This window comes from Mytilus trossulus, chromosome 12, assembly GCF_036588685.1.
Source record: "Mytilus trossulus isolate FHL-02 chromosome 12, PNRI_Mtr1.1.1.hap1, whole genome shotgun sequence".
Taxonomy (NCBI): Eukaryota; Metazoa; Mollusca; class Bivalvia; order Mytilida; family Mytilidae; genus Mytilus; species Mytilus trossulus.
The window spans coordinates 20540434-20567962 of NC_086384.1; the positions used below are offsets into that span (position 1 = coordinate 20540434).

General features: G+C 33.8%; 1 protein-coding gene across 1 annotated transcript; it reads right to left on the reverse strand.

Annotated features, from left to right (window-relative positions):
- Nucleotides 1–332: 332 nt before the first annotated feature.
- LOC134693049 (sulfotransferase 1B1-like) lies at nucleotides 333–15638 on the reverse strand. Its single transcript, XM_063553754.1, has 6 exons — nucleotides 15546–15638; nucleotides 7769–7938; nucleotides 6883–7203; nucleotides 5593–5696; nucleotides 1764–1932; nucleotides 333–459 (listed from the first exon to the last, which is right to left on the reverse strand). Exons 1-6 carry the CDS (start codon nucleotides 15560–15562, stop codon nucleotides 350–352), a joined length of 891 nt encoding a protein of 296 aa, XP_063409824.1. The 5' UTR covers nucleotides 15563–15638; the 3' UTR covers nucleotides 333–349.
- Nucleotides 15639–27529: the final 11891 nt, after the last annotated feature.

Consider the following 27529-nt stretch of genomic DNA (forward strand, 5'->3'; position numbering starts at 1 on the left):
TTAATATCAAAAGATTAAGAGGAATCACCAGTTTCTGCTCCACAAGTGACACCCTTGCTCGTTGGACATAGTAATCTATGTCCTAATATATGTATACATTTGTTACTCGACACGATAGTTTTGTACTGACGAGGTTTTTTTAACGACCTTTACTACCAATGAGGGTCTTGTATCATAATGATGAGAAAGATTACAGTTTCTAATTCTGTCATACATCATGTACATGTTTATTTCGTGAAAAAACATTTATATGACTTTTTTTTTTTTTTATTTATTATATATATATCGTATCTGAAGCGCCATCTGAATTTCTAAGTACTTCATGCACTTTGATACAACATTTATTAAGCTATTCATATTTAAATTTCACGTCTACATCTCTCATTTCTTTGTTGTAGATGGCTTCCATTATTTCGTTCTGTGATACAGTAAACCAATTCTTCCAATCACCAATTAAACCTACATGTAGTATATTAAACATAATCATACACAATTATACCTACATGTAGTATATTAAAGATAATCATACACACGTTGTGAAACAAATTTAAATAAACAAATGGTAAATTACTATGTAACCGAACTACAACTAGACAAATCTAATTGCACGTGGTTGCTATCTATTTATATTTTATCTATGTTTGTATTTGGTTATATGACCGTCTGCAGTCTTCGGAGGTCATCTCGATGGTTAATTAGAAGATGTTTATACATACATACAAACGACAGGTTGATACATATTATCGAGTCCATGCATTGTTGATTATTTATTTTTTACTTAATGTAATTTGGTTTAAGTCTGTTGTATATCAAATATGAGAATTTGAGTCAAATCTGTGATCAAGAATTTGACATAAATATAATGGCCCTTTAAAATTTGTATTCACGTAATATATTTTAACACAATGTGTCCCTAGCTTTTGTACAGTCGTGCATTGAAAGAAAAATATTAACCATAAGGATTAAATAATCATCAAATTATCGGGAGCTTTTATATATGTCTCCTGGCATCATATATCATTTGATACTGAAACAAAAATAACTGGCAAAGCTGGAGCAAACCTTCCACACTTTTCAGCGCTTTAGCAACATGAGCAACACGAATTCATATAAAGCGATATTAATATCCTATGTTTTGGAAAGGTATCTCGCTCGTTGTGGTATCATTTTAAAATGAAACCAACCCTACAATCACGCATTTATTGTATGAAAATACATTATAATTGAGCATCAGTGGTTGTTTTACATGTGTTAAAATTATTCGTACGAAATCAAATACTGTAGATTCATTTTTTTCGTAATACCAGCTGTTTTCGTGGAATAAGAAAAACTTTCATTTTTTATTACATTTGATTTCGTAGTTTTGATGAGGTCTGCATTCAAAACTAAGGACAATTTTTAATTCGTTGAGTATTTAAAGTTGTGGTTCACCTGTACAAACAACATAAACAAAAATTAGTATCCCAGTGATTATTATGAAATCACAGAAAATCATTTCTCGAAAATTGAAGAAGATGAGGTGGGATATAATGAAAACGTCAAAAGTAGAGATATTCAAATAAAATACATGAAATAGATAAAAAAAACAATTTTTTAAAAGATAGTCAACAAATGCCCTTCAACATTAGATAATTATTAGGTGACAATATATTAAGCTCTATAGTTTAATTTTGCTATTTCAAGGTTCAAAAACATTTCAATTGCTCAGATCTATTTCTATGTATTTTTTTAAATAATCAAATGAATTGACAAGTTTTACAAACCTTTCCTGAATAGCGTTGATTTCTTATCTGTATCAATAATAGAACAGACATCTAATTTATGGTCCTTCAGGTTTTTGAAACTACATTTTATTACGATGTCATTTATAAATTCGTCAGTGTATGGGACTTCTAAAAAATTAGCTAGGTCAGTAATATGTTTCTTTGGATCCTGGAATAAATATTGATACTAGTATACCAAAAATACAGTTGTGATTGTTCTGTCGTTACATCTTCTCATCGATTGTGACATATGTTTGGCATTTACCCATTGGCACACAAAATTAATAAGAAGGAAGAGAAAATATGAATTCTTTCTTGCCGAAACATTTGATTGGTTCAAAGCAATCGTTTTGTGTTTGTATTAATATTCAGTGGTCTTAACGCCTGCCCGACAATAAAATAAACCAGTCAAATTGCATGGCAATCATTTGCTATCTTGTGTAACCAGTACCTGAGGAGAGCAGTAAATATCTGACCTATACATTGTTGATCGAATCATTTATTCATATATTATAACTTGCTGACAGAAGTAATTGATTGATCGGTATCCTATTGACAAAATTCACTGTTTGGTCTATATTCTTTTGACATAATTCATTGATTGGCCTTAACTTGGTAACAGTAGTCACTGTTATGACCAATACGCTATCGATAGAAGAATTAAACTATTCATTGTTATTATAACAAAAGTTATTGATTGAACTTCACCCTCATAGGCATACACATTACATGATGACAGAGGTTATTGATTGACATTAAACCCTGGTAACAAAAGTCATTGACTTATTGAGCGTCACTGATGAGTCTTTTGTAGACGAAACACGCGACTGGCGGATATGTAAAATTGAGTCCTGGTATCTATGATGAGTTAATTTATATCCTGGTTACAGGTAAATGTCTAACTTTAACCCTGAAGACGAAATTCGCCTAAATACAGATGACTAAAGTTTACCTATACCCTGGAATCAGAAGCAGTCGGTTGACCTTAACCCTGATGACGGGGATTCGCCTAAATAAAGGTGACATACGGGAGTGATTTACCTTTACCCTGATAGAAAAGGCAGTGATTGACCAATTCCCTGGTGACAAAAGGCAGTGATTGACCAAGTCCCTGGTGACAAAAGGCAGTGATTGACCAATAACCTGGGGCCAAGAGGCAGTGATTGTCAAATATCCTCTGGTGACATAAGGCAGAGATTATCCAATGCCCTGTTGACAAAAGGCAGTAATTGGCATATACCCTGGTGGTAAAGGGCACTGATTGACCAATACCCTGGTGAAAAAAAGGCAAAAATTGTCCAATGCCCTGGTGACAAAAGGTAGTGATGGACCAATATGCTAGTGACAAGAGGCAGTGTTTGACCAATACTCTGGTAACAAGAGACAGTGATTGGCAAATATCCTCTGGTTTCAAAAGGCAGAGATTATCCAATGCCCTGGTGACAAAAGGCAGTAATTGGCAAATACCCTGGTGGTAAAGGGCACTGATTGACCAATACCCTGGTGAAAAAAGGCAATTATTGACCAATACCCTGGTGACAAAAGGCAGTGATTGGCAAATATCCTCTGGTGACAAAAGGCAAAAATTGTCCAATGCCCTGGTGACAAAAGGTAGTGATGGACCAATATGCTAGTGACAAGAGGCAGTGTTTGACCAATACTCTGGTGACAAGAGACAGTGATTGGCAAATATCCTCTGGTCACAAAAGGCAGAGATTGTTCAATATCCTGATGACAAAGGGCAGTGATTAGCAAATATCATAGTGATAAGAGGAAGTAATTGACCAATACCCTGGTTAAAAAAGGCTGTGATTGACTAATACCCTGGTAACAAGATGCAGTGATTGATCAATACACTGGTGACAAAACGCAGTGATTGACCAATACCCTGGTGATAAAAGGCAGAGATTGTCCGATACCCTGGTTACAAGAGGCAGTAATAGGCAAATATCCTCTGGTTACAAAAGGCAGAGATTGTCCAATGCCCTGGTGACAAAAGGCAGTAATTGGCATATACCCTGGTGGTAAAGGGCACTGATTGACCAAAACCTGGTGACACAAGGTAGGTATTAGCCAATACCATTGTGACAAAAGGCAGTGATTGGTAAAAAAAATTATGGTGACAAAAGGCAATGATTGTCCAATACCAATGACAAGGGCACTGATTGACCAAAACCTGGTGACTGAAGGTAGCTATTAGCCAATACCATTGTGACAAAAGGCATTGATTGGTAAAAAAAAATATGGTGACTAAAGGCAATGATTGTCCAATACCCTGGTGACAAAAGGTAGTGATTGACAATACCCCGGTGACAAGAGGCAGTGGTTAACCAATACCCTCTGGTGACAATAGGCATTGATTTACCAATGCCTTGGTGGAAAAAGGCCGTGATTGGCCAATACCCTGGTGACAAAAAGCAGTGATTGTCCAATGCCCTGGTGACAAAAGGCAGTGATTGACCAATACCCTGGTGACAAAAGGCAGTGATTTACTTTTATCCTGGTGACAAAAGGCAATGATTGACCAATACCCTGTAACAAAAAGCAGTGATTGACAATACTCCGGTGACAAGAAGCAGTGATTGGGTAATACCCTCTGGTGACAATATGCATTGATTTTCCAATGCCTTGGTGAAAAAAAGGCCGTGTTTGGCCAATACACTGGTGACATGCCCTGGTGACAAAAGGCAGTGATTGACCAATAACCTGGTGACAAAAGGCAATGATTGTCCAATACCTTGGTGGCAAAAAGCAGTAATTGGCCTATACCCTGGTGATAAAGGGCACTGATTGACCAATACCCTGGCGGAAAAGGCAAATAATGACGAATCATTTGGACCAATTGTGGTAATGATCTATACTATTGTGACAGAACGCAGATTGACATTTACCCTAATGATAGACAATGCCTTTACCTTGTGACGGGAGACAGTAAATGATCTATGACCCGATGACAGAAAGTAGTAAATGACTCATACATTGGTGACAAAAGCAAGTGCTTGACATATTTTCTGATGACAAAATACAATGATTGACGAAAGAGTGGTGACCGACAGTGACGAATGATCTATACCTGTGTGATTGAAGGCAGTGATTGACCCATACCTTGATGACAGGAGGCAGTGGTTGACCTTTACTCTGATGACAAAAGGCAGACGAAACCATGGTGACCGACAGTGGCGAATTATCTATACCCGTCTGATGGAAGACAGTACGTGATTAACCCATACAGAAGGCAGTGGTTGACCTTTACTATGATGCCAGAAGACGCTGATGGAACTATTACGTGGTGACAGAATGTCGTGATTGGCCTTTACCCTGATGACTAAAGGTGACTAATGACCCACACCTTGGTGACAGAAGGTAGTGATTGACGAAACAATGGTAACCGACAGTGCCAAATGACCCATACCTTGATGCCAGAAGGCAATTCTGCAGTGATTGACAATAAAATGTGACTGTAGTTGGTGAATGAGCTTTACCTGTGGTACAGAAGGCAGTGAATGACCCAAATATTGGCACCAGAAGCTTAAGACAATGATTAACATATACCCTGGAAACAAAGCCGCTGATCTCTAGACATTTAACGTTCTGTGATAAATGTTTCATAGAGGTAATCTAGGGATCTTTTCATGCAAAAAAGGATAAGTATAGAAATTTAGAGAACAAGGAAAAAACGAATGATCTCTGTCAATTAATTGTAGTAAAAGATTGTTAATTTTTAGACCAAAAATGCCGTAAAATTTGAAATCAGCAAATGAGCTATACGTGTTACAGAAGGTATTCTCAGCTCGTTATGATTCTAATTAAGTTACATGTACATACTTACACTGAGAAGGTCTTCGTACATGACAGAAAATATTTTGTTCGACTTGTTCTTGGTAGCTGCAATCATTTCTTTCGTGTAATTAAACCATCCAGTATACAAGTTATCTAAATAAGTTGATAAATCATCATTATTGTTATGTTAATATCTAAATGGTATTTACGTTGCACTGATGCCCTGGAATATCAAAAAACAAGTGTGAGTTATCTTACCAGCTCACAAGGTAAAAGTCTGACGTACAAATGGGACCGTATGATCTTAACACCTACCCTCGCCTGGTATATCGATAAGACTCAACTGCCATTTCTATAGTCATATAAAATATAAGCAATATAAGACATACTTGTATATACTCTGCACTGGCAAAAATGTCCTCATTTGTGTATAATCGAGTGCCTAATACCAATCTTCATCTTTCAAACACATTAGTTTAACACGACGGTAAAAAAAACCGTGCAAATGTGCGTTTGTGGAACACAAATTTACGTCAGAACGTTAAGCAAATGGATGGATATCTTGATTTGAATCATTTATAGTTCAAGGCTTAGATACACAAATAGAATGATACTGACATTAGACATGTGACAGGCAGACACTTCGTAACATGAGGCATATATGTACAAAGTATGAAGCCTCCAGGTCTTACACTTTCTAAATATAAAGCTTTCAAGAAGTTAGCTAACGCCGCCGCCGCCGCCAAATCACTATCCCTATGTCGAGCTTTCTGCGACACAAAAACTAAACAAAAAAACATTGGTGCAAAACAAAAATACGGCTCCTGAGTGATGAAATAGAGCTGACTGTGCAAGATCCTTATGTATAATCAATTTCAGATCAGTACTTATTGTCTTTTTGTTGTTTGAATATACAAGTACCTAGCCACTCTGTGTTTTTGTTAGATGTATTTCTATTTGTATCCATCTGATGAGTTAAGCCTTTTCCCACTCATTTTTTAGTTCGCTTTTATGTTAAATTTTGACACCACTATCCCAGGTAAGGGGAGCGTTGGGATGTCGCTAACATGTTTAACCCAACACATCATGTATGTATGTACCTGTCCCAAGTCAGGAGCCTGTAATTCAGTGATTGTCGTTCATAGATGTTTTACATATTTGTTTTTCGTTAATTTTTTGTACTTAAATTAGACAGATCGTTTTCCCGTTTGAATTGTGTTACATTCCTCATATTGGGGCCTTTTAAAGATGATTATGCGGTATGGGTTTTGCTCACTGTTGAAGGCCATACGGTGACCTAAATACTGCTAGAACCTTTAAGAATAAACATTGCTAGTACCTTCCAAAACAAAGTCGTCAAAGAATTCTGCCCAAGTCCATTTGGGGACCCCAAGTTTTCCTTGCAAGAACGTGTAAAGTGATACATATCTATCCTTCAGGTTCCTGTTGAGATACACAATCTTGTGACCATTGTCTACATGTGTCCGTGGTAAGAAACTAAATGGTAGATGTGTACTGAATATACGGGGACCAGTAATTTTTTTCACCTCTTCCGGTTGTCGAAGGTACTCTAAATTCAACTCCCACCACGGTCCAAGTGAGTTATACTCCGTTGTTTGCTTCATGAGCATAGACATAATTTCATGTATCCAATGCGTTCCTAACAAATATAAAACTTAAAGTTTTGGAGCATAGACATAATTGCATGTATCCAATGCGTTCCTAACAAATAGAAAACTTAAAGTTTTGGAGCATAGACATAATTGCATGTATCCAATGCGTTCCTAACAAATAGAAAACTTAAAGTTTTGCATATTTTTTTAATACGTTTATGTGTAAATTGCAGCATACAATGTGTTCAGAACGAATTGATTTTGTATTGGTATGTCCAACAAGTAGAACACTCAGAAATGTTTTTGCCACGTTAATTATTGTTCATGGCCGAATCTTTTAAATTATCTCGTTTGTTGAACCCTACTTTTTAATCGCTTACTTTTAAGCTTTGTAACTATTGGAAAAATGCATCGACGTCTAGATCAGATATTATTGGATAGGTATATTGTAGTGTTCTTTGTGATCAGTCTTTTGTCACATTGTGTATATAATATGTAGTGCCATAGAATGTCATGTTTGCTTATACAAATACATATTCATTCATTCATTCATTCATTCAACTTTATTTATATTTATGAACCACATAAAAAAAACTATATTAATAAACATGCCAGATTTTTGGGACGAGCAAAGGATGATGTCACTTTCTCTGGTTTCATAATCGTGAATGTCTTGGAAGTGTTTCTCTGGTCCCTTTGTCCTTATTGCTGGTGTTGGCATGAAAACCCAGTCTTTGTATGGTATGAAGGGGTAAGTAGCTGTTGGATCTTCAACTGACAAGCTTCAAATGAAATGCAATTATTTCATTAAGAGATTGAAATTAAATAAAAGCCATTAAATGTACAAGTTAAACGACAAAAGACAATTTGATTGACACAAATGCAATTCCAATTAAAAAAAATTGTTCAAAGAACAATTAAAGGTCTGTCCACCCAAAAAGATATATTTGATATAACAATTTTAAAATCCAGTTTAACATTTCATTTTTTATTTCTAAAAAAGATAGTTCCTTTACACTTTTGTTTGAAATAAGGGAGATAATTACGGTTTGAAAAAAATCATTTCTGGTATCATTTGATAATTAACTTGACACGAATGGTTCTATCTTCTTTTATATTAAACAAGTACTAAAAATAGCTACTCCCGATTTACACAAGGTCACTTCCGGTTGACTTTTTCAAGGTTATATTGGTTTCAACCTCATGCACCAATTCCTATGCTTTATGTTGTATAAATATGAATTTAAAGCAAAGGTCAAATTTACATATGACCTTGAAATCAATTTGAAGGTCATAAACCAAGGACCTTTAATCAGAAGTACATAGGTCTTTATTATATATGGTTAATTAGTTATATCACCATACACTTAATTTTAAATATAAGTGGGGTGTAAATTCCCGTTTAATGTCAACGTACCCTTTCAGCCAAAACCTATGTTTAATGACATGTCGCAACTAAGAACTTGATAAAAAATATGTTGTCGAAATCTTGTAAAGTTTTAAAAAGAGGTGAAAATAAGCCAAATCAAAATTTAGAACGTAACCTTGAACTTTAAATGTGACCTAGTTTTCTTTATATTTTTGGGATCAAGGACCTTAAATCAAAAGAGTATATGTCTCTTTCATTTATGATGTATCAGCTATAAATGCATATCGCTTATTTCAAATGCATAAACGGAAATAACTCTCATATGGAGTCTCATGATAACTTCGATCCAAACGATCATCCTTATCCTGAAGATATAACGAGCAATTTGGTAAAATTTGGTAGCGTTTGGGGAGATGACTCTTAAAAGGTAAAGTGTTCGATTAAGCATATAAAATGTTTGATATCATACACTAAATATCGAAGTCGCTTCTTGCGAAATAACAATACTGCGCAAGAAAAAATGTTAGGCGGAAGAAAAACAATTGATCATTAAAAACCAGTTGTTCAGAGATATTTCCACCCAAAACGTTCTTTTTTGGTGTTAAACTTACAAAATCCAGTTTAACATTTTATTCCAAGTGTCAAATGATAGATTATTGTATACTGATTCCCAAAATATATGGTTTCTATACACTGTTGTTTGAAATAAGGGAGATAGTATGTTACTTCCAGTTTGAAAAATATCTTTTCTGGTTTTATCTGATTGTTTACTTGACACTGATTCCAAAAACATATGGTTCTAGAAACTTTGACATAAATATGTACCCCAAATAGCTACTTCCGGTTTAACTTTTTCAATGTCAAATGGTTTGCAAGCTAAAGCAAAATTCCTATGGCTGTATGTCATTTGGCTTAAACTTGTAAACATTTGAAGTTAAAGCAAATGTCAAAATTTAGAACATCTTAATTACCTATAACCTTGATATAAATTTAAGGTCATAAACCAAGGACCTCAAATCAACAGACCGTATGTCTCTATTATATATGGTTAATTATTTGAACACACCCGTGATATCGCGGGTCCGTGACTGAATTAAGGTATATAACTATGCGCAAGCCTTATTTTCGTATTAGTATTGTCATCTGATCAAGTCTTGCCGATTATAAGATACACAGTTTTTCTCTGCTTTCAAATCTTTCTGTCTGAACCCGTCGAACTGGAACTTATCAATTATTGGTAATATTAATTATTTGGAAAACAAATTAAGGTCCTGGAATGGAGTATTTTTTAATCAACAACATTGTCCTATATTAGTTATAAATAAAGATGAATTCTTTGATTCGCTGTTTTATGTCATGTATGCCCACTAACAAATTGAAAACTGTTCCTCATTTTTAGTCTTGTTATCTTAGAAAGTCTTACTGATTAGAATACTACAATAGGTAGCTATTTGACAATTTAGTAGTGTCAACCCTGTGATTATGACCCGTGTATATAGCATATTAACCCTGAATATGTAACGGTTTGTTTCTTCCTCTGTGATATTTTATCCTGAGGATAATTTGTCCTGGTAATTTTTTTCCAGGCATGGTATTTCACAGGTTAATTTCTTCCAGAGGAGTGAAAATCTATCTGTGTTATGCGGATAGTATGTACCGGTATATATTTGCCGTTCTATATTTTACAGAACCCTGTGAAATTGAGTCCCATTAACTACTATGCAAGTAACTCACAATCAATATATACCGGACTATAATTATAAAATGTTTTACTAAGGTAGACCAAATTTGCATAATTTATCAAAGGGAGGTAATTATGAGCAATTTATATTTTAAAGATATTTAATATTATGATATATTTCTGAATCTATTTTATAGTGAAATTTTTCCTTGAATCTTATTTTTTATATATTCATTTATATAAAAAGATGACTTACAACTTGATTTAATAAGACAGATAACATTTCACAGGTAAAAACTATCCAGCTGTTAAAATGCTTTTGTTCCAATATATTGTTATGCTTTGATTTATATGATTTCCATATAATCAACAACTACATCTCTGTCCCCAGAAAAAACTATTTATGTAGTTAAAAATATCATCATAATCAAATTCTTCTTATACTGTTAACAGTTGTAATGCAACTATATTTCTACCTTACTTTTCAACTTATATTTGTACTGAGACATGAAAACAACTCACTTTTACATGTATTTCACTAACCTTATTTAATCATGATATTATTTTCACAGTAACGATCTTTGAAATTGCTTCTGGTTTTCTTTCCTATGTTTCATGATAATTTTCTTTTTAAAATATTATATTGACTTGAATATTTTCAGGAAATTTTTTCAAGGATAATTTGTGAAATTATTTCCCATTATAATACATTTTTTTTTAACAATTTCGCTTCATTTCAAATACACTATTATTATTTCATAGTATTTTTAAAGGACAAATCTTTTCTAATAACCATTCAATCAGTTAACTACCCAGATAGAATTTCATGGCAAAGGAAAAAATATCCCAGGGAAATATTTTCCTCCGGATAAAAAAATAACAACAACTACTGTGACATTTTTTCCTCCGGATCAAATTTCACCCGGATATAATTTTGCTTTACAAATACACCGTTTGGTGGTGCGCCTGTCAGATGTGGAATGTACATATTAGGTAATAGGTAACAGGTGAATATACTATTGGTATCGGTATTGGACTCGACCCGGAACTTCTTAATTATCGGCAATATTAATTACGTGGAAAACAAAAGGGCCTGGAGTGGTGTAATGTTCAATCTACACCTTTGTACTATATTAGTGATATATAAAGTTGAATTTTTTGATTCGTCGTTTTTACGTGATGACGGCTGAAAAATCGTAATTTTAGTATTATAGATATGGTTAATTATTTGTATTATCTTACGTGTAATTTTAAATATAAAAGGGGGAAGAATTGCCATTTCAATGTCATTGTTCCCTTCTAACTAAAATGAATATTTTGACATGTCGCAACTAACAATTTAGTAAAACTATGTTGTCAATATCTGATACTGTTTTTGAAAAAAAGTGATAATAAGCCAAATTCAAAATTTAGAACATGACCTTGACCATAGTTTTCTTCTTTTGTTTGGACCAAGAACCTCAAATCAAAAGACCGTATGTCTCTATCACTTATGGTTTACTAGTTTCAAATGCGTATCACTTATATCAAATTCACAAGGTAAATAACCCTCATATGGAGCATTCTCCGGTACCATTCGATAAAAAAAATTCTGCATAATATTCTGAAAATATAACGAGCAAGTTTTTCGGTTTCTGTAACGGTTGCGAAAGAGTAGTGGACACAAGCAAAACAGTGTTAGGGGAGATAACAAAAACAAGTGTTCGCTTAAGCAGTATCAGTTTCAACGGCGTTTATACTGTTCGACATCTAAGCGTCTTCTGTTGAAAAGAAAATACAAGCAAAGAAACACATTAGGCAGAAAAAAAAGATAATCAGAACAAAACCAAAAGGTCTTTCCATGGAAAAGTGGGAAGACCTAATAATAATCAGAACAAAAGCAAAATGTCTTTCCTCTGAGATCTTGGACCACTATTAAGCACATGGAATCAAAACATGCATGCACGCAATGATTGATTGATTAGTTGGTTGGTTGATTGGTTGGTTGATTAAACACTTTGGACCAAGCCACAAAGAACATGCAAAAACAAAATTGAGATGCTAGATTCCATGTGTAATCACATGGGACCTAGCCTCACGGATCAGGCGAATCAGTAATTAAGAGCCTTGTTCCAATGTTTAAGCACATGGGACATATCATCTAGAAAAATGCAAAAGAATTGAGAGCCTATATTCCATGTTTAAACACATGGAATCTAACCTCTTGTGACAAGCGAAAAAGGAATTGAGAGTCTCAGCTTGTTCCCATGCTTAAACAAATGGGACCTAGTCTCTAGGAACATGCAAAAAACAAACGAAAAAGTAATTGAGGGCTTAGATTCCATGTTTAACCTAATGGATCCTAGTCTGTAGGAACAAGCGAAAAAGGAATTAAAGGCCTAGATTCCATGTTTAAGCACATTGGACCTAGTCTCTAGGCACAAGCGAAAAAGAAATTGAGAGCCTACTTCCCATGTTTAAACACATAGGACCCAGCCTCTAGGGACAAGCGAAAAAGTAATTGGGAGTCTTAGCTTGTTCCCATGTTTAAACAAACGGGGCCTAGTCTCTAGGAACATGCAAAAACAAGCGAAAAAGGAATTGAGGGCATAGACTCCATGTTTAAACACATTGGAACTAGTCTCTAGGCAAACGCAAAAAAGAAATTGAGAGCCTACTTCCCATGTTTAACCATTTGCGACCTAGCAGCTAAGAATAAGCCAAAACGGCATTTAGAGCCTCTATCCCGATTTTTAAAATATTGGTCTTTCGAGTACTGTGGATTCATTAATATTCGTTGGATACCAATTTTCGGGGAATTCGTGGGTACTGGCGAACCACGAATTCAAATGTACAACGAATAGCATATTTTTAATAGGCTTTGTATACAGTGATTGATAAAACCACGAAATCAAATATCCACGAATATGCAAGTTTTCAGCAATCCACGAAAATTGATATCCACGAAAATAAATGAATCCACAGTATTGGGTGTTGGACACAGGTTTCCAACTTTTCTCACTACATATTTAGTTTTTAATGTATTCTGACCGAATTAACTCGTTTAAGTAGGTTGTTCCCGGAAGGATCATGGATGATAGAGATTTTATTAGTATTTGGTATTTAACTTAAAAATACAGCATACCGGCATTCAGTCATCATTTATAATTTTATTGATTTTATGATGTATTTATGCTTATATATGAATTATATTCGTAAACATTGTTTTGATATTTATTAAAATCCGGTGTCCTACAAGCTGTCTGGGTTGTGGGCAATATGAATATATCGTTTGTTTGATTAAAGTCTATTTACATATGGGAAGTCAAGGTGATACGTTATATTGATAAATAAACTAACGATTTTGGGTACATCATGCATTCAGTTATTAGTGAACTTTTCTATTTTATATAAACAAGGTCATAGCCCAATTTTGTCATCAAGTGCACAACTATAGTTATCTTATGAAATGGCTAAACATACATCAATGTGAATTAACTGCAGTGACGTGATATTTTATAGGAGCAGGTAATTATGTAGGGGACAGACATTTGATTTTCTTGGTCAAGTATGGTGGGGGATTGAGTATGGGCGTTTTTTTTAATAATTGACGGGGGTTTGGGTTGGGTTTGAGGGACTGGGTTAAAATGAATATACTGGCTAGTGATAACTGAAAATACATTATCTGTTTTAATTTACATAACACTGATAGCTGATGATGTCCAGGAAAAACAAAGAAATTGTATGAGCAATAAAAATATGTACAGTACCTATCGCCAATGCCAGAGTATTCATGTATCTCATGATGAAAGTGACGAATACCGCCTTTATTTAAAAAAGAACTAAAAAATGAAAACAACTACAAAAGGTAAACATCTACATAATGTAATCATCTACATAATGTAAACATCTACAAAATGTACAAAATGTAAACATTTACATAATGTAAACATCTACAAAATGAAACAGGTTGTAATGAAACACATTGGGCATCAGGTATAGGTAAACGAATTTTTTATCGGATCAGGAATATTTATTATGTATACAACAACATAAAAAGTTTCCTGAATATTCGAAATCATTGATACTTTTGAATCGTGAGGGAAATCATTATTGGTTAAATTGATGTCTGTAAATGATGTTACTGACATCCCAATATGACAGATTGAGAATCAGTAACCCGGGAACGTATTTTATGCAGAGGCTTCGCTTTAAATAAGCTAAAATATACCAACAGTTCCGAAGGATTACAAGTGATTCTTTTACATTTTTTACGAAAAAAGTCATTTGATCGAGTTTTTCGTCGAAACTGGAATTTGAGACACGAAATTGTTGGAGATAATAAAAATTTTACCATGCAACAGGCCATCACCGAACTCCATAGAAAGTTATTGAAAGGGTTCGTTAGCGTACAAAGACCCTGGCATTTTACATATACGAGGCTTCCGATTAAACACGACTGTCTATTTCGACCGAATGTGGCTGCGTGTTTATATCCAACTTAATAGAAAAAGTAACTGCCAGACGATACAAGTTCATGGTAACCATATGTCTATAATTACGTAAATGCAGTTTAGAAAATTAATTTAACACTTGTAAAAATACTTCAATATATTTTTTGGTAAAAAAAAAATGCAAATTCTTAAAGTTTAGATAATATTGGATTGTGTGTTTGTGAGTAGAATGTCTCGGAAAAAAACAGATGGCATAAAAAAAGTGACGACCGTCGTGAATATAAATAATAAAAGAGGGACGAAAGATACCAACGGGACAGTCAAACTCATAAATCTAAAACAAACTGACAACGCCATGGCTAAAAATGAAAAAGACAAACAGAAAAGCAATAGTTCACATGACACAACATAGAAAACTAAAGAATAAACAACACGAACCCCACCAAAAACTAGGGGTGATCTCAGGTGCTCCGGAAGGGTAAGCAGATAACTTTCTAGTAATATGATGGACATTTATGAGCTTTCAAATTGTCAGAGGATAAATTTCATACTGCCTTCTCTCATATGCAAAACAGTATGACTAGGTCAAAATTGACAAGTCGTAATAAATCCTCAATATAAATTAAAAAATTATGTATCACGTAATAAAAATCAATGTGATATTTCATTTGGTGTGTGTTTGCATCGCCAATATTCAATGCATTATTATAAGTGTGTTAGGTACATAATATTATTGTGTAAAGTATGTCACTCATAAAACGTGACAATATTTTACTACAAATTATATTGAAATGACTAAAATACAATCGATCTAAAACAAATTAAGGCATATTAAGACAATAAAGACTTTCACTATGGGCACGACTGAAAATACAACTAATATGTTATGTAGAAAAATAAACTTACGATTTTGGGTCCATCATGCATTCAAGTTATGAGTGAACTTTTCAATAATGTAAACAAGGTCATAACCCAATATGCCCAAGTGTTCAAATATAGTTATCAGTATTCAATGACTAAAATAACAAAAATGTGATTTTCCTTACTGTCATATTTGATAGGAGCAGTTTATAAAGTAACGGACGGCCATTTATTTTTAGTGGTAGGATGTGGTGGGGGATTATGTTAGGGCGGATTGGTTTTGTCTAATTTTTACCGGGATGGGGAGGGGTGGGTGGCTGGAAATGAATATACTTGCTATTTATCTTTTTCATTTACACAACCCTGATGGCTGATGATGACTGTCCAAGATAAAAACAAAAGTATGAACCATAAAAACCTGTAGAGTACCTGTCACTAATGTCTAAGTCTTCGTGTATCTCATGATCAGAGTAACAAACTACACCTTTAATTAAACAAATGTTACTCTCTACAAAATGTAAACATCTACAAAATGTAAACATTTACAAAATGAAACTATAACTGCAAAGACAATATAAAACAGGTGATAATTAAACAAAATAAATATCAAGTATTGATAAATGATTTTTTTTCGGATCAGGAATATTTATGATGTTGATAAGTAACGACAACATAAAAAGGTTCCCCGGAATATGCATTTTCAAAATCTTTGATACTTTGAAACGTGAGAGAATCATATTGGTTAAATTGGTGTCTGTATAAAAGGGGCGAAAGATACCAGAGGGACATTAAAACTCATAGATCGAAAATACACTGATAACGCCATGGCTAAAAAAAAAGACAAACAGACAAATAAGTGTACACAAAACACAACATAGAAAACTAAAGTTTAAGTAATACGAACCCCACAAAATACTAGTGGCGATATTAGGTGCTCCGGAAGGGTAAGCAGATCCTGCTCCACATGTGGCACCCAACGTGTTGCCATGTCATTTTATTTCAAACCCGGTAAATAGTCTATATCGTTAAATATTGTTACAGACATCCCAATATGACAGATGGAGAATCACTAACGCTGGAACGTATTTCATGCAAAGGTTTCGCTTGAGATACGCTATAATATACCAACAGTTTCGGAGGATTACAAGTGATTCTAACAGATTTCCTACGAGAAAAGTCATTTGACCGAATTTTCCGTAGAAACGGGATTAAAAGGCCTGAAATTGCTGGAGATAATAAAAGTTTTGCCATGCAATATTCCATCTTCGGACCTCTTAGAAGGTTATTGATTGGGTTCGTCAGCTAACAAAGACCCTGGCATTTTACATACACTAGGCTTCTGGTTAAACGTGACTGTCACTTCCGACCGGATGTGGCTGCGTATTTATATCGCACATCCAAACTGACGCCCGACTTCAGCAAAAATGAAACTGCCAAACGGGATACAACCATGATTGCCATATGTATATTAGTAGGGTAACTGGAGTTAAGGACATCAATTTAACACTTGTGAGAATACTACAATACATTTTATGCTTTTACTTTTCTACACTGGTTAGAGGTATAGGGGGAGGGTTGAGATCTCACAAACATGTTTAACCCCGCCGCATTTTTGCGCCTGTCCCAAGTCAGGAGCCTCTGGCCTTTGTTAGTCTTGTATTATTTAAATTTTAGTTTCTTGTGTACAATTTGGAAATTAGTATGGCGTTCATTATCACTGAACTAGTATATATTTGTTTAGGGGCCAGCTGAAGGACGCCTCCGGGTGCGGGAATTTCTCGCTACATTGAAGACCTGTTGGTGACCTTCTGCTGTTGTGTTTTTTTATTTTGGTCGGGTTGTTGTCTCTTTGACACATTCCCCATTTCCATTCTCAATTTTATTGTAAAAAAAAAATGCAAATTCTTAAAATTTAAATAATACAAGCTTGTGACTATGTTTGGGAGTAAAATGTCTCGGAAAAAACAAAATGACATTAAAAAAAAAAGGTGACGACCGTCGCGAATACAAATAATAACTTCATAGGCTGGAAATTTATGAGTTTTCACATTGGTAGAGGATCAATACTGACTTCTCTCATATGCGAGACAGTATGACTAGGTCAAAATTGACAAGTCTTAAATAGTTATCAAAGGTGCCAAGATTATAATTTAAAACATCAGACGCGCGTTTCGTCTACATAAAACTCATCAGTGACGCTCACATCAAAATAGTAATAAAGCCAAATAAGTACAAAGTTGAAGAGCATTGTGGATGCACAATTCCAAAATGATGGACTAAATACGGCTAAGATAAGCTATGCCTGGGATACCAAAAGTTCCATTATGTAAAGAAAAAAATATATATCACGTTATAACGGTAAATGTGATATTTCATTTGGTCGTTTAATAGTCCATTTGCCAATTACCGATTTGATTTTGTTATTTCACACTTTTTAAACTTATTACTTCCCTTTGTCAATCGTAGACTGGTTCTATACAGGACAAAATTGGCTTTAGCCAATGCAAAGCATGATGAGTTGAGAGTGATGTATCGGCGGTTTCACTATTTTTTCACGAAAAATAATTTCTGATGTCAAAAGTATTTAGTTAACAACAAATTAATGTTATTAAAAGATTTGAAAACCTTACAAATTATTCACATTACGCACATGTAGATTTACTCTTTCTGCTAGCTCTCCATTATAAATCAAAAATAATGTCCCTCATAAGGGAGACATCTTTTTAGGGATCTCTATTTACAGGGCAAATTACGGGAATTGGCAAATAGCCTATTGAGTATAATTATTAATTAAGTAGGACAGGAAGTATTGAAATGTATCACTAGGTGGACAAATTGTCACATATCACGACCGAAGCAAAAAGGTTATGTTTTAAAGAACCAAGTGTAATGCCGCCTACCTGCACGGCTCTTCCAATGACTTCGGAGGCAAGTGTTGTTGTTATTGTGGTAGCGTTCAAAGGCATAAGATTACAATGAGGGCGTGTTGTTCATATATACGGTTCACGTTTTATTGAAAATCCGAGTCAATAATTGGATTTCAACATGACTTTTTATTTCTAAACAAAAAATTGAATCTCAGGTTAACAGTTTTATATCCAATTAAAAAAAAATCGAAAATGTTAGTGAGAACATTACAAACTCTGAAAATGAATACATTAATGATTGCAAGGAAAACTTTTACTTATATGAATCCGAAAGTAAAATAAAAATATTATATGCTAATGTTATTTCTTTTTGTCTTATAAAAAGTTAGTATAATTCTGCTTCGAAAAGGTGCGCAGTACAACTATTGTCATTCTAAAACAGAACATCTGATAGTAAAGCTTAAAAAAAGGGTCACAAGTCCTAACAAGCAAAAGGTTAAATCTGTCAAAATCAGACATGACTATTATTGTGTCATTAGTAGCATTATTGGTTGGAAGTTCAACAACTTTTCTTGAACGGCAATGACTTAAAATACCAATGCACAACCAATCAAGTGGGAAAATCGTTATTTATATTCAACTTGACCTTGATTTAGTATTAAAAAAAACCACATACTAATACTTGTAAATCATTAATTCAACAGTTGATAAATGAAATGATGGAAACATCTGGACTCATCCTCAAACGCGCGGACTGTAAACGCAAAAACCAATAACAAGGCAAACGTTGGATAACCCGGTTAAACATAAAATTCATTTAACCTCAAATGAAAATAACGCTATAAAAAAACCTGTTTAGATATTTTTTATTGTAAATGTACAGTTTTTATCTACCTATTTTGTTTTTCAAATAAAACATCAGTGTATTATACAATACAAAAAAAAAACATGAGAAAGATTAATTGAGGACGAAACTATGTATGCACGACCATTGCTCTATCTGATTTATTGATAGCTAAAGTTTATGTTGACGTTGTTCATTTCATTCTTGTATATGGCATCGAACTGTTCGTTTTGAGTAACAGTACACCAGTTCTTCAAGTCACCAATTTGTCCTTGACATAAAAATGAATAATTTAGACAAGCAAAATAAGTATATGTTCCTTTATATGCAACAATACTTTCAACATTTCATTTTTAAATAATGTCTTTACATTAAAAGCGGATCCACGATGTTTAGGCAGCAACCATTTGATTTTCGGGGGGGGGGGGGGGGGGGGGGGGGGGGGGGGCTATGGTTTTTTTTGGAAAAAAAAGTTTGTTTCCAGTTTTTGGTGAAAAAAATAATTTGTTTTGGACCCTAAGAAAAAAAAATTGTTTGTTTTATTTCACCATCAGGTGCCACTATATGTAATGCTAAAATTGAAAGAAAAAAAATGTTTTCGGTTTGTCGCTAAAAAAATAGATTGTTCTTCGCCGAAGGCAAAAAAAAAAGTTTGTACAGGGAAAAAACCCATAGCCCCCCCCCCCAGAAAATCAAATGGTTGCTGCCTTAATATCCGACTCTGTCGGTATTAGAAAGTTACAATTACATTTATAAACTGTATTTTTATGGAAAAGAATGAAAAATCTTACCATGAGACATAATATGTGGAATCTTACCATGAGACATAATATGTGGAAACTTTAGTGTCGATGGGATTTTGCCCTTTTAGCTTTAGGTAAACACCACATCTCCATTGGTCAATAGTTAACAGTGGAATTCGTCGATCGTAATAAAAGCTTTCATAGAAAAAGATGTTTACGCTAAAATACACATTCAATTTACTGTTTATTTTAGTTTTGTGTATGATGACGTTTTGATTAAGGAATACAATGAAATATCTCAAAAAAACTCATTACACAATCTTGTGATTTGAACAAACTTGTCATTGATTTCGAATAAATAACAGCAGTATGTTACCCTTTGCCATTTACAATTTGGCGGGAATCTTCGTTAAACTTTTGTGAAAAGAAAGAGATGATTTGCCCGCATAATATGAGGCGCACAAAACAGATACATGTAAAAGATTTTTTTCTTTTAAGGAACGATTTTCTCTCCCTCAACAATCAGTTTGTTAGCATATACTATTTGTACGGTGTGTTTTTACTTAAAAGTATGCAATGATAGCCAACTCGTTACGTATAAACATAAGAACAACGACAATAAATGAGGTTGTAATTAGTTATCAAAGGTACCAGGATTATAATTTAGTACGCCATACGCGCGTTTCGTCTACATAAGACTCATCAGTGACGCTCAAATCAAAATTATTTATAAACCCAAACAAGTACAAAGTTGAAGAGCATTGAGGATCCAAAATTCCAAAAAGTTGTGCCAAATACGGCTAAGGTAATCTATCCCTGGGATAAGAAAATCCTTAGTTTTTCAAAAAGTTCAAAGTTTTGTATACAGGAAATTTATAAAAAGACCACATTATTGATATTCATGTCAACACCGAATTGTTGACTACTGGGCTGGTGATACCCTCGGGGACGAAACGTCCACCAGCAGTGGCATCGACCCAGTGGTGTAAATAGTTATCAAAGGTACCAGGATTATAACTTAGTACGCCATACGCGCGTTTCGTCTACATAAGACTCATCAGTGACGCTCAAATCAAAAATATTTATAAACCCAAACAAGTACAAAGTTGAAGAGCATTGAGGATCCAAAATTCCAAAAAGTTGTGCCAAATACGGCTAAGGTAATCTATGCCTGGGATAAGAAAATCCTTAGTTTTTCAAAAAGTTCAAAGTTTTGTATACAGGAAATTTATAAAAAGACCACATTATTGATATTCATGTCAACACCGAAGTGTTGACTACTGGGCTGGTGATACCCTCGGGGACGAAACGTCCACCAGCAGTGGCATCGACCCAGTACGACTGACCAACGGGAGATAATCAAACATAAACGTAAGACTTTTTGACAATATGTATTTCAAGTTTTTATAGTCTCGATAATCCATATGCAAATAATTATGAAATATCACCAAAAAACTCATTGCACAATCTTGTGATTTGAACAAACCTGTCATTGATTTCGAATAAATAACAGCAGTATTCTTGGTGGGTTTTTTTCATGTTTAAATGAAAAGACGAGGTTATTGTAGGCTGTAAGAACGATAACTCTGGTGCACCGAGACTAAAGTTTTTATTGATAACCTTTAAACAGATTAATAGGTAAGAACAGAATGTGTATAATCATTTTTGAATGTTTCTGTTTGCAAGACCTCTCAATATTGACCGTATATCTGATATAATATTAAGGAGGGTATTTGGGAAAATACCAGTCGAAAGAATGTTAAATTTCGCGAGCCGTAAGAACATGCTCATTATCTGTTTAATTACACCGAATGTTAAATAAATGTTCAAAAACGCATTGATGAACGGTACGTTACAAGCGTCCAGTCGGATAGAGTATTTTAAAAAGATATATCATGTTAAGGAGAGGTATTTTGCGAAAAATACCAGTCAAGAGAATGTTAAATTTCGCGAGCCGTAAGACGAGGACATTTCATTCTCAAGACTGGTATTTTTCGCAAATACCCCTCAAGAACATGCTATAAAATTGAGAATGGAAATAGGAAATGTGTCAAAGAGACAACAACCCGACCATAGAAAAAAAACAACAGCAGAAGGTCATCAACAGGTCTTCAATGTAGCGAGAAATTTCCGCACCCGGAGGCGTCCTATATCTGTTTAATTAAAACCGAATGTTAATGTTCAAAAACGCCATGATGATGGTGACGTTACAAGGGTTCAGTCGGATACAGTATTTTTTGGCAAATACCACGACAGAAAGGGTAAAAAGGCATATCCTTTTTGCAAATACCCTCGCTGCTTTATTAAAAGATGAACGACATTCATTTGCCTTTTTGCAAATATTCTGGCGGCGTTCAAAAATTAACGATATTCTTTGATAACAGTATAAATTGGTGAAAAATACACATCTGGCTATCAACCAATCGAAAACCAGGATTCTTACATATTAAGGTGTAATTAGTAAGTAAATATAACGTGTCTTGCGTATCAAAATATCAAAGCTTATACCTTATATTAATGTTAAACTATGTTTGTATATACTCAAATAGGTACCTATTACTATTAATTATATCGGGGATAATTGTATCTTTTTCATTTTTTCAAATCATATACTATGTACATGTAATAAAAAGGTTCAGCTAGATTTGTATGCCTATTACTAACAATAGAATAGAGAATGGAAACTTCGAATATGACATTGGGACAATACCTGTCTGTAAAAAGAACAGAAACAACTAAAAGCAACTACTATGGTTCTTCAAACAGTAAGAAAATCCCGGCCGCACCCGGATTCAGGCTCCATCTGTGCTGTAAGCAATAATGTATTAAAAATCAGCGAAATGGACGCATAACTCAACTCCTAGGCATATAACATCATATAATTGAACCGAAATAAATAAAAAAAAACAAAAAAAAACACGCACACGACTTCAGATTCATGATTAAAATAGGGTCAAAAATGCGGAGGGGTCAAACACGTTTTGTGATATCTAACACCCTCTCTTATATCGCTAGCCAGTGTGATTTATAAAAAGAATGTAAGTGTTCAGTAAAACTCAGTTTAAGTGTAGTAAAATCTGAATAGTTAACTGAGAAGAAACTATAAGCAAAATTACAAATGAGTGCTACTTGACATCCCAGCTGGAGACCTCCAATATGCTGATCGAAATATTATGTCTTTCACATAGGAAAATCAAGCACAACGCCTCCCGTATATAATGGTTTAGTTTCATGCCATCCAAATTGCAAGAGAAGACCATAACCTGTATCTATTAGGGACGACATCAAAAATTCAATGAAGGATAAAAAACTTAGTTCATATAGTTTTTTTTCACTGACCCCCTTCCCCCTATTAACTTAAAAATTGATTGACCAATAAGGATATATGTAAATCGATGTCAATTTATACAAAACTTGCAGCAATTTGACTCCCCTACTCCCAAACTATTTGAATTAAAAAAACTTATCAATCGATCGTCTTTCCTGTTCAACTACAAATGTATATACAGTATAATTATTATATTTGAAAAGCGATCAAGTCAAGATACAGGACAGTTTAAATATAACTCGTTACATATATTCACACTTGCAAATTAATAATATACATGTATATGAAGGTCTGATAGGAGTCCACTCAAATTTGCTTTTTTTCTTTTTAAAGCCGCATTTTTCTGTTCTTTATATATGAAAAAAAAAATCACATTATTCTCTGTTCTTTATACTTTAATGTACCATTTTTCTAAATTCTTTAAGTTTGACTTATTTTTGCTATTTTTTTAAGGAATCTATGCGTAGAAAGCAAAGGTCATTCATATCAAGAAAGTTAATAACATTTATGGGTTGTCATTTGGTCTCTGATGGATAGTTGTCTTATTTATGTACCAGATCTTCATATTTTATGTATAACTGTATTTGGATGGAACATTTATTATTAATATCAATGAGCAATTAGTACATTTTTTGTAGTTATAGGAGTAAGTATACACAAAGCTCAACATCAATGAGATTAAAACAAATCCAATAACGGATACTTTCAGCGTATTTAAGTGTTCATTCCAATGGCATACGAAAATACTGAAAACAAAAATGGCAAAATGTGATCTCTCAAAGATATAGGAAGATGTGATGTAAGTGCCAATGAGACAACTCTCCATCCAAATAACAATTTATAAAAGTAAACCATTATAGGTCAATATACAGCCTTCAACACGGAGCCTTGGTTCACATGAACAACAAGCTATAAACGGCCCCAAAATTTATAGTGTAGAACCAGTTAAACGGCCCGGAAAACCAACGGTACAATCTATAAAAAAAAAAACGAGAACCGAGAAACACGCATAAATTCCATAAGCTGACGACAACTACTTTTACTGTACATCAGATTCCTGACTTAGGACAGGTGCAAACATTTGCAGCGGGATTAAACGTTTTAATGGTACTAAACCTTCTCCCTTTTTCTGAAATAATAGCATAACATCACAACATAGAAAAACACACGATAAATTATCAATTGGAAGGCTTAATAATCTGAGATATCTGAAATACATGCACAGTGATTAAATTATAAGAGACAGACATTCAAGGCCAAAAAACAGACAAACAAGTCCAAACAAAGCCATGGCAAGACACCACCGCGAAATATTTAACCCTTCGAAAATAATCTCTTTTGAAAAAACGGTTAAAATAATGTCATGTAAATAAAAAATAACTTTGTCGTTTTAGGTATGTTACTACTTATGTGTATAAAACTCTTCCAATTATTTGTAATACCCAGAAAATTCTGTCATATAAATACATAATTTAACACTAGATACAAATTGGGGTGAATATCAACAATACGACCATACAATTGGAGCTAGCTAACACTTCCCTAAACAGATTAGTGGACAATAATCTTGAAGTTCATACAAATGTAGTACGAAGAAGTGAAAATTATAAAAAAGAAGATGTGGTATGATTGCCAATGAGACAACTACCCACAAAAGACCAAAATGACACAAACATTAACAACTATACATGTACAGTAGTTGTCGTTTGTTTATGTAATATATACGTGTTTCTCGTTTCTCGTTTTGTTTATATAGATTAGACCGTTGGTTTTCCCGTTTGAATGGTTTTACACTAGTAATTTTGGGGCCCTTTATAGCTAGTTGTTCGGTGTGAGCCAAGGCTCCGAGTTGAAGGCCGTACTTTAACCTATAATGGTTTAATTTTTAAATTGTTATTTGGATGGAGAGTTGTCTCATTGGCACTCACACCACATCTTCCTATATCTATGTAGCTCACCGTACGGCCTTCAACAATGAACAAAGTCAATACCGCATAGAAAGCTATAAAAGGCCCCGATAAGACAATGTAAAACAATTCAAACGACAAAACTAACGGACTTATTTAAGAAATTTTTTTTTAACGAAAAACAAATATGTAACACATAAACAAACGACAACCACTATTAGAATTACAGGCTCCTGACTTGGGACAGGCACATACATAAATAATGTGGCGGGGTTAAACATGTTAGCGGGATAAGTAGATATTACATAGAACTTTAATTGAAAACATAATTTAAGAAGATCAAGTTTTAGCGTAAAAACTAATTATGTTAGAGAATATTGTTCCAGGTTATCAAGAAACGTGTTCTTCAATGTTATCCGGACCACGAGTTTTTGTTCAAGTTATTTAGACGGTGTTGTTCCGTGTTATCCGGACCACATATTGTTCCTGGATATCGGGGTCACTTTAAGTTCCTGGTTATTTGTGCTACGAGTTGTCCTATGTTATCTAAATCATTTGTTGTTCCAGGATATGTTTACCACGTGTTGTTCCGGTTTTCCGGGTTACGCGCTATTTCTGGTTATACAGGCTTCGTGTTGTTTCAGTTAGGGAGACCATGTGTTGTTTCAAGTTATCCGAACCACGTGGTTCTCCTTCTTTTTACTTTGTTTGTATTCTTTTCGAAAACATTTCTGTTATACTTCTAAGTGAATATGCATACGCAAATCACAAAATAAAGAAAGGTTCTTTGTATAGGGTGTAAAACTGAAAAAGGACGTAAGACTGCTATTAACACATAGGAAATAAAAGGCTTTGATACAGAAGATGTTCATATATAGTAATGATTATCAGTCAGATAAAAAGAAAAGATTCTTAAAGTAGTATAATATTAACTCTAATGGGCATCTACTAATTATAAATACAAATACATAAATAGAGGATAGTTGATGTCATAACACTAAAATTTAACACATTGTTTAAGCAGATTACATTTTAAGCCTTAAACAGGAAAGATAAGAAAGTGTGGTAGACAAAGACTACATTTCATCTAAATTTGTATTTGATCTCACACCTTGTATTCATATACATAGTTAAGGATATAGGAAAAAACTCTGATGATATTAAACAAGTAAGTCATCCCTTTAAGAGAAATCGAAGTTGCTGAAATGCAGTGGTTGAAAATAAGGGGAAATAAAAAAAATGTGGTATGATTGTCAATAAGACACAGAAATTAACATCTTACTATAGGTCAACGTACGGTCTTCAACAATTAACAAAGCCAATACTGCATAGTCAGATAAAAAAAGGTTTAAAAAATGATAAATGTTACTCATTTCAAACGAGAAAACTAACGGTCTAGTTTATGTAAAATAAAATTAACGAAAAACAAAAATGAAGCACATAAACAAACGACAACCACTAAACGACAGGCCCCTGACTTGGGACAGGCACATGGGTAAAACATGTTAGCATGATCCCAGCCCCCCCCCCTAATCCAGGAACAGTGATATAACAGTACAACATAAGAAACAAAAACTATAAAATCAGTTTTAAAAGGCTTAACTCATCATATAGATACAAATAGGAATACATTTAACAAAAACAATATATATTTTCGTTATCAAAAATATAGTATTGGGTGCTCAATTTGTATCTGTCAGCTGCGCATTCTAGCACAAAAAGGTTGAAGTACTGCACCATGAATACACAACAAATCTCTCATGCTGTTCTCTAAAATTTGTGCTTAAGGGTTTTTTCGGCATGCGAAAAAAATCCAAGTTTCCACATTCGATAGAGGATGTGTCCGTTTTCGCTATTATTGACAGTGCTCATGTTTTTTCATTATAAACTTGAAACTGTAACTCAATTCTTTGTTTTATGGTGTTTTTTTTTTAATTTTCTGATTTATAATACATTGAATATACACCAAATCTATTTGATAGAAAAAAATAAATATATATAATAATAGAATAGATACTAAGTCGATAAAAGTTTTGATATGACAAAAGTTTGTCCCTCACGCATGTAAATTAAAGCCAAGGGCATATTCATAATAAATATTGATTTTTAATACATGTTAATAAATATAAAGTTAAAACATATTGTTTAAGTATATCCAACTGTTACAGCTCAAACAAATTATGATTCACCTCAATTTCTATACAATTTTAAACTGCTCTGAAAAATGTTCTGAATATTGCCTTGATTAATATGAATGTCAATACTAAACATCGAATTTCAAAGTGTATTGAAGCGTGCTGTTCTATATTTTAAACCTATAACTTTTCTTTAAATACCAAG

Excerpts from the sequence above, each read along its gene's own strand:
- LOC134693049 (XM_063553754.1), bottom strand. Across the intron at positions 7,204-7,768 it reads TTGCTCGTCCCAAAAATCTG|GAACGCATTGGATACATGAA; the intron begins GCATGTTTATTA and ends TATATTTGTTAG. Across the intron at positions 1,933-5,592 it reads TGTACGAAGACCTTCTCAGT|GATCCAAAGAAACATATTAC; the intron begins GTAAGTATGTAC and ends TATTTATTCCAG.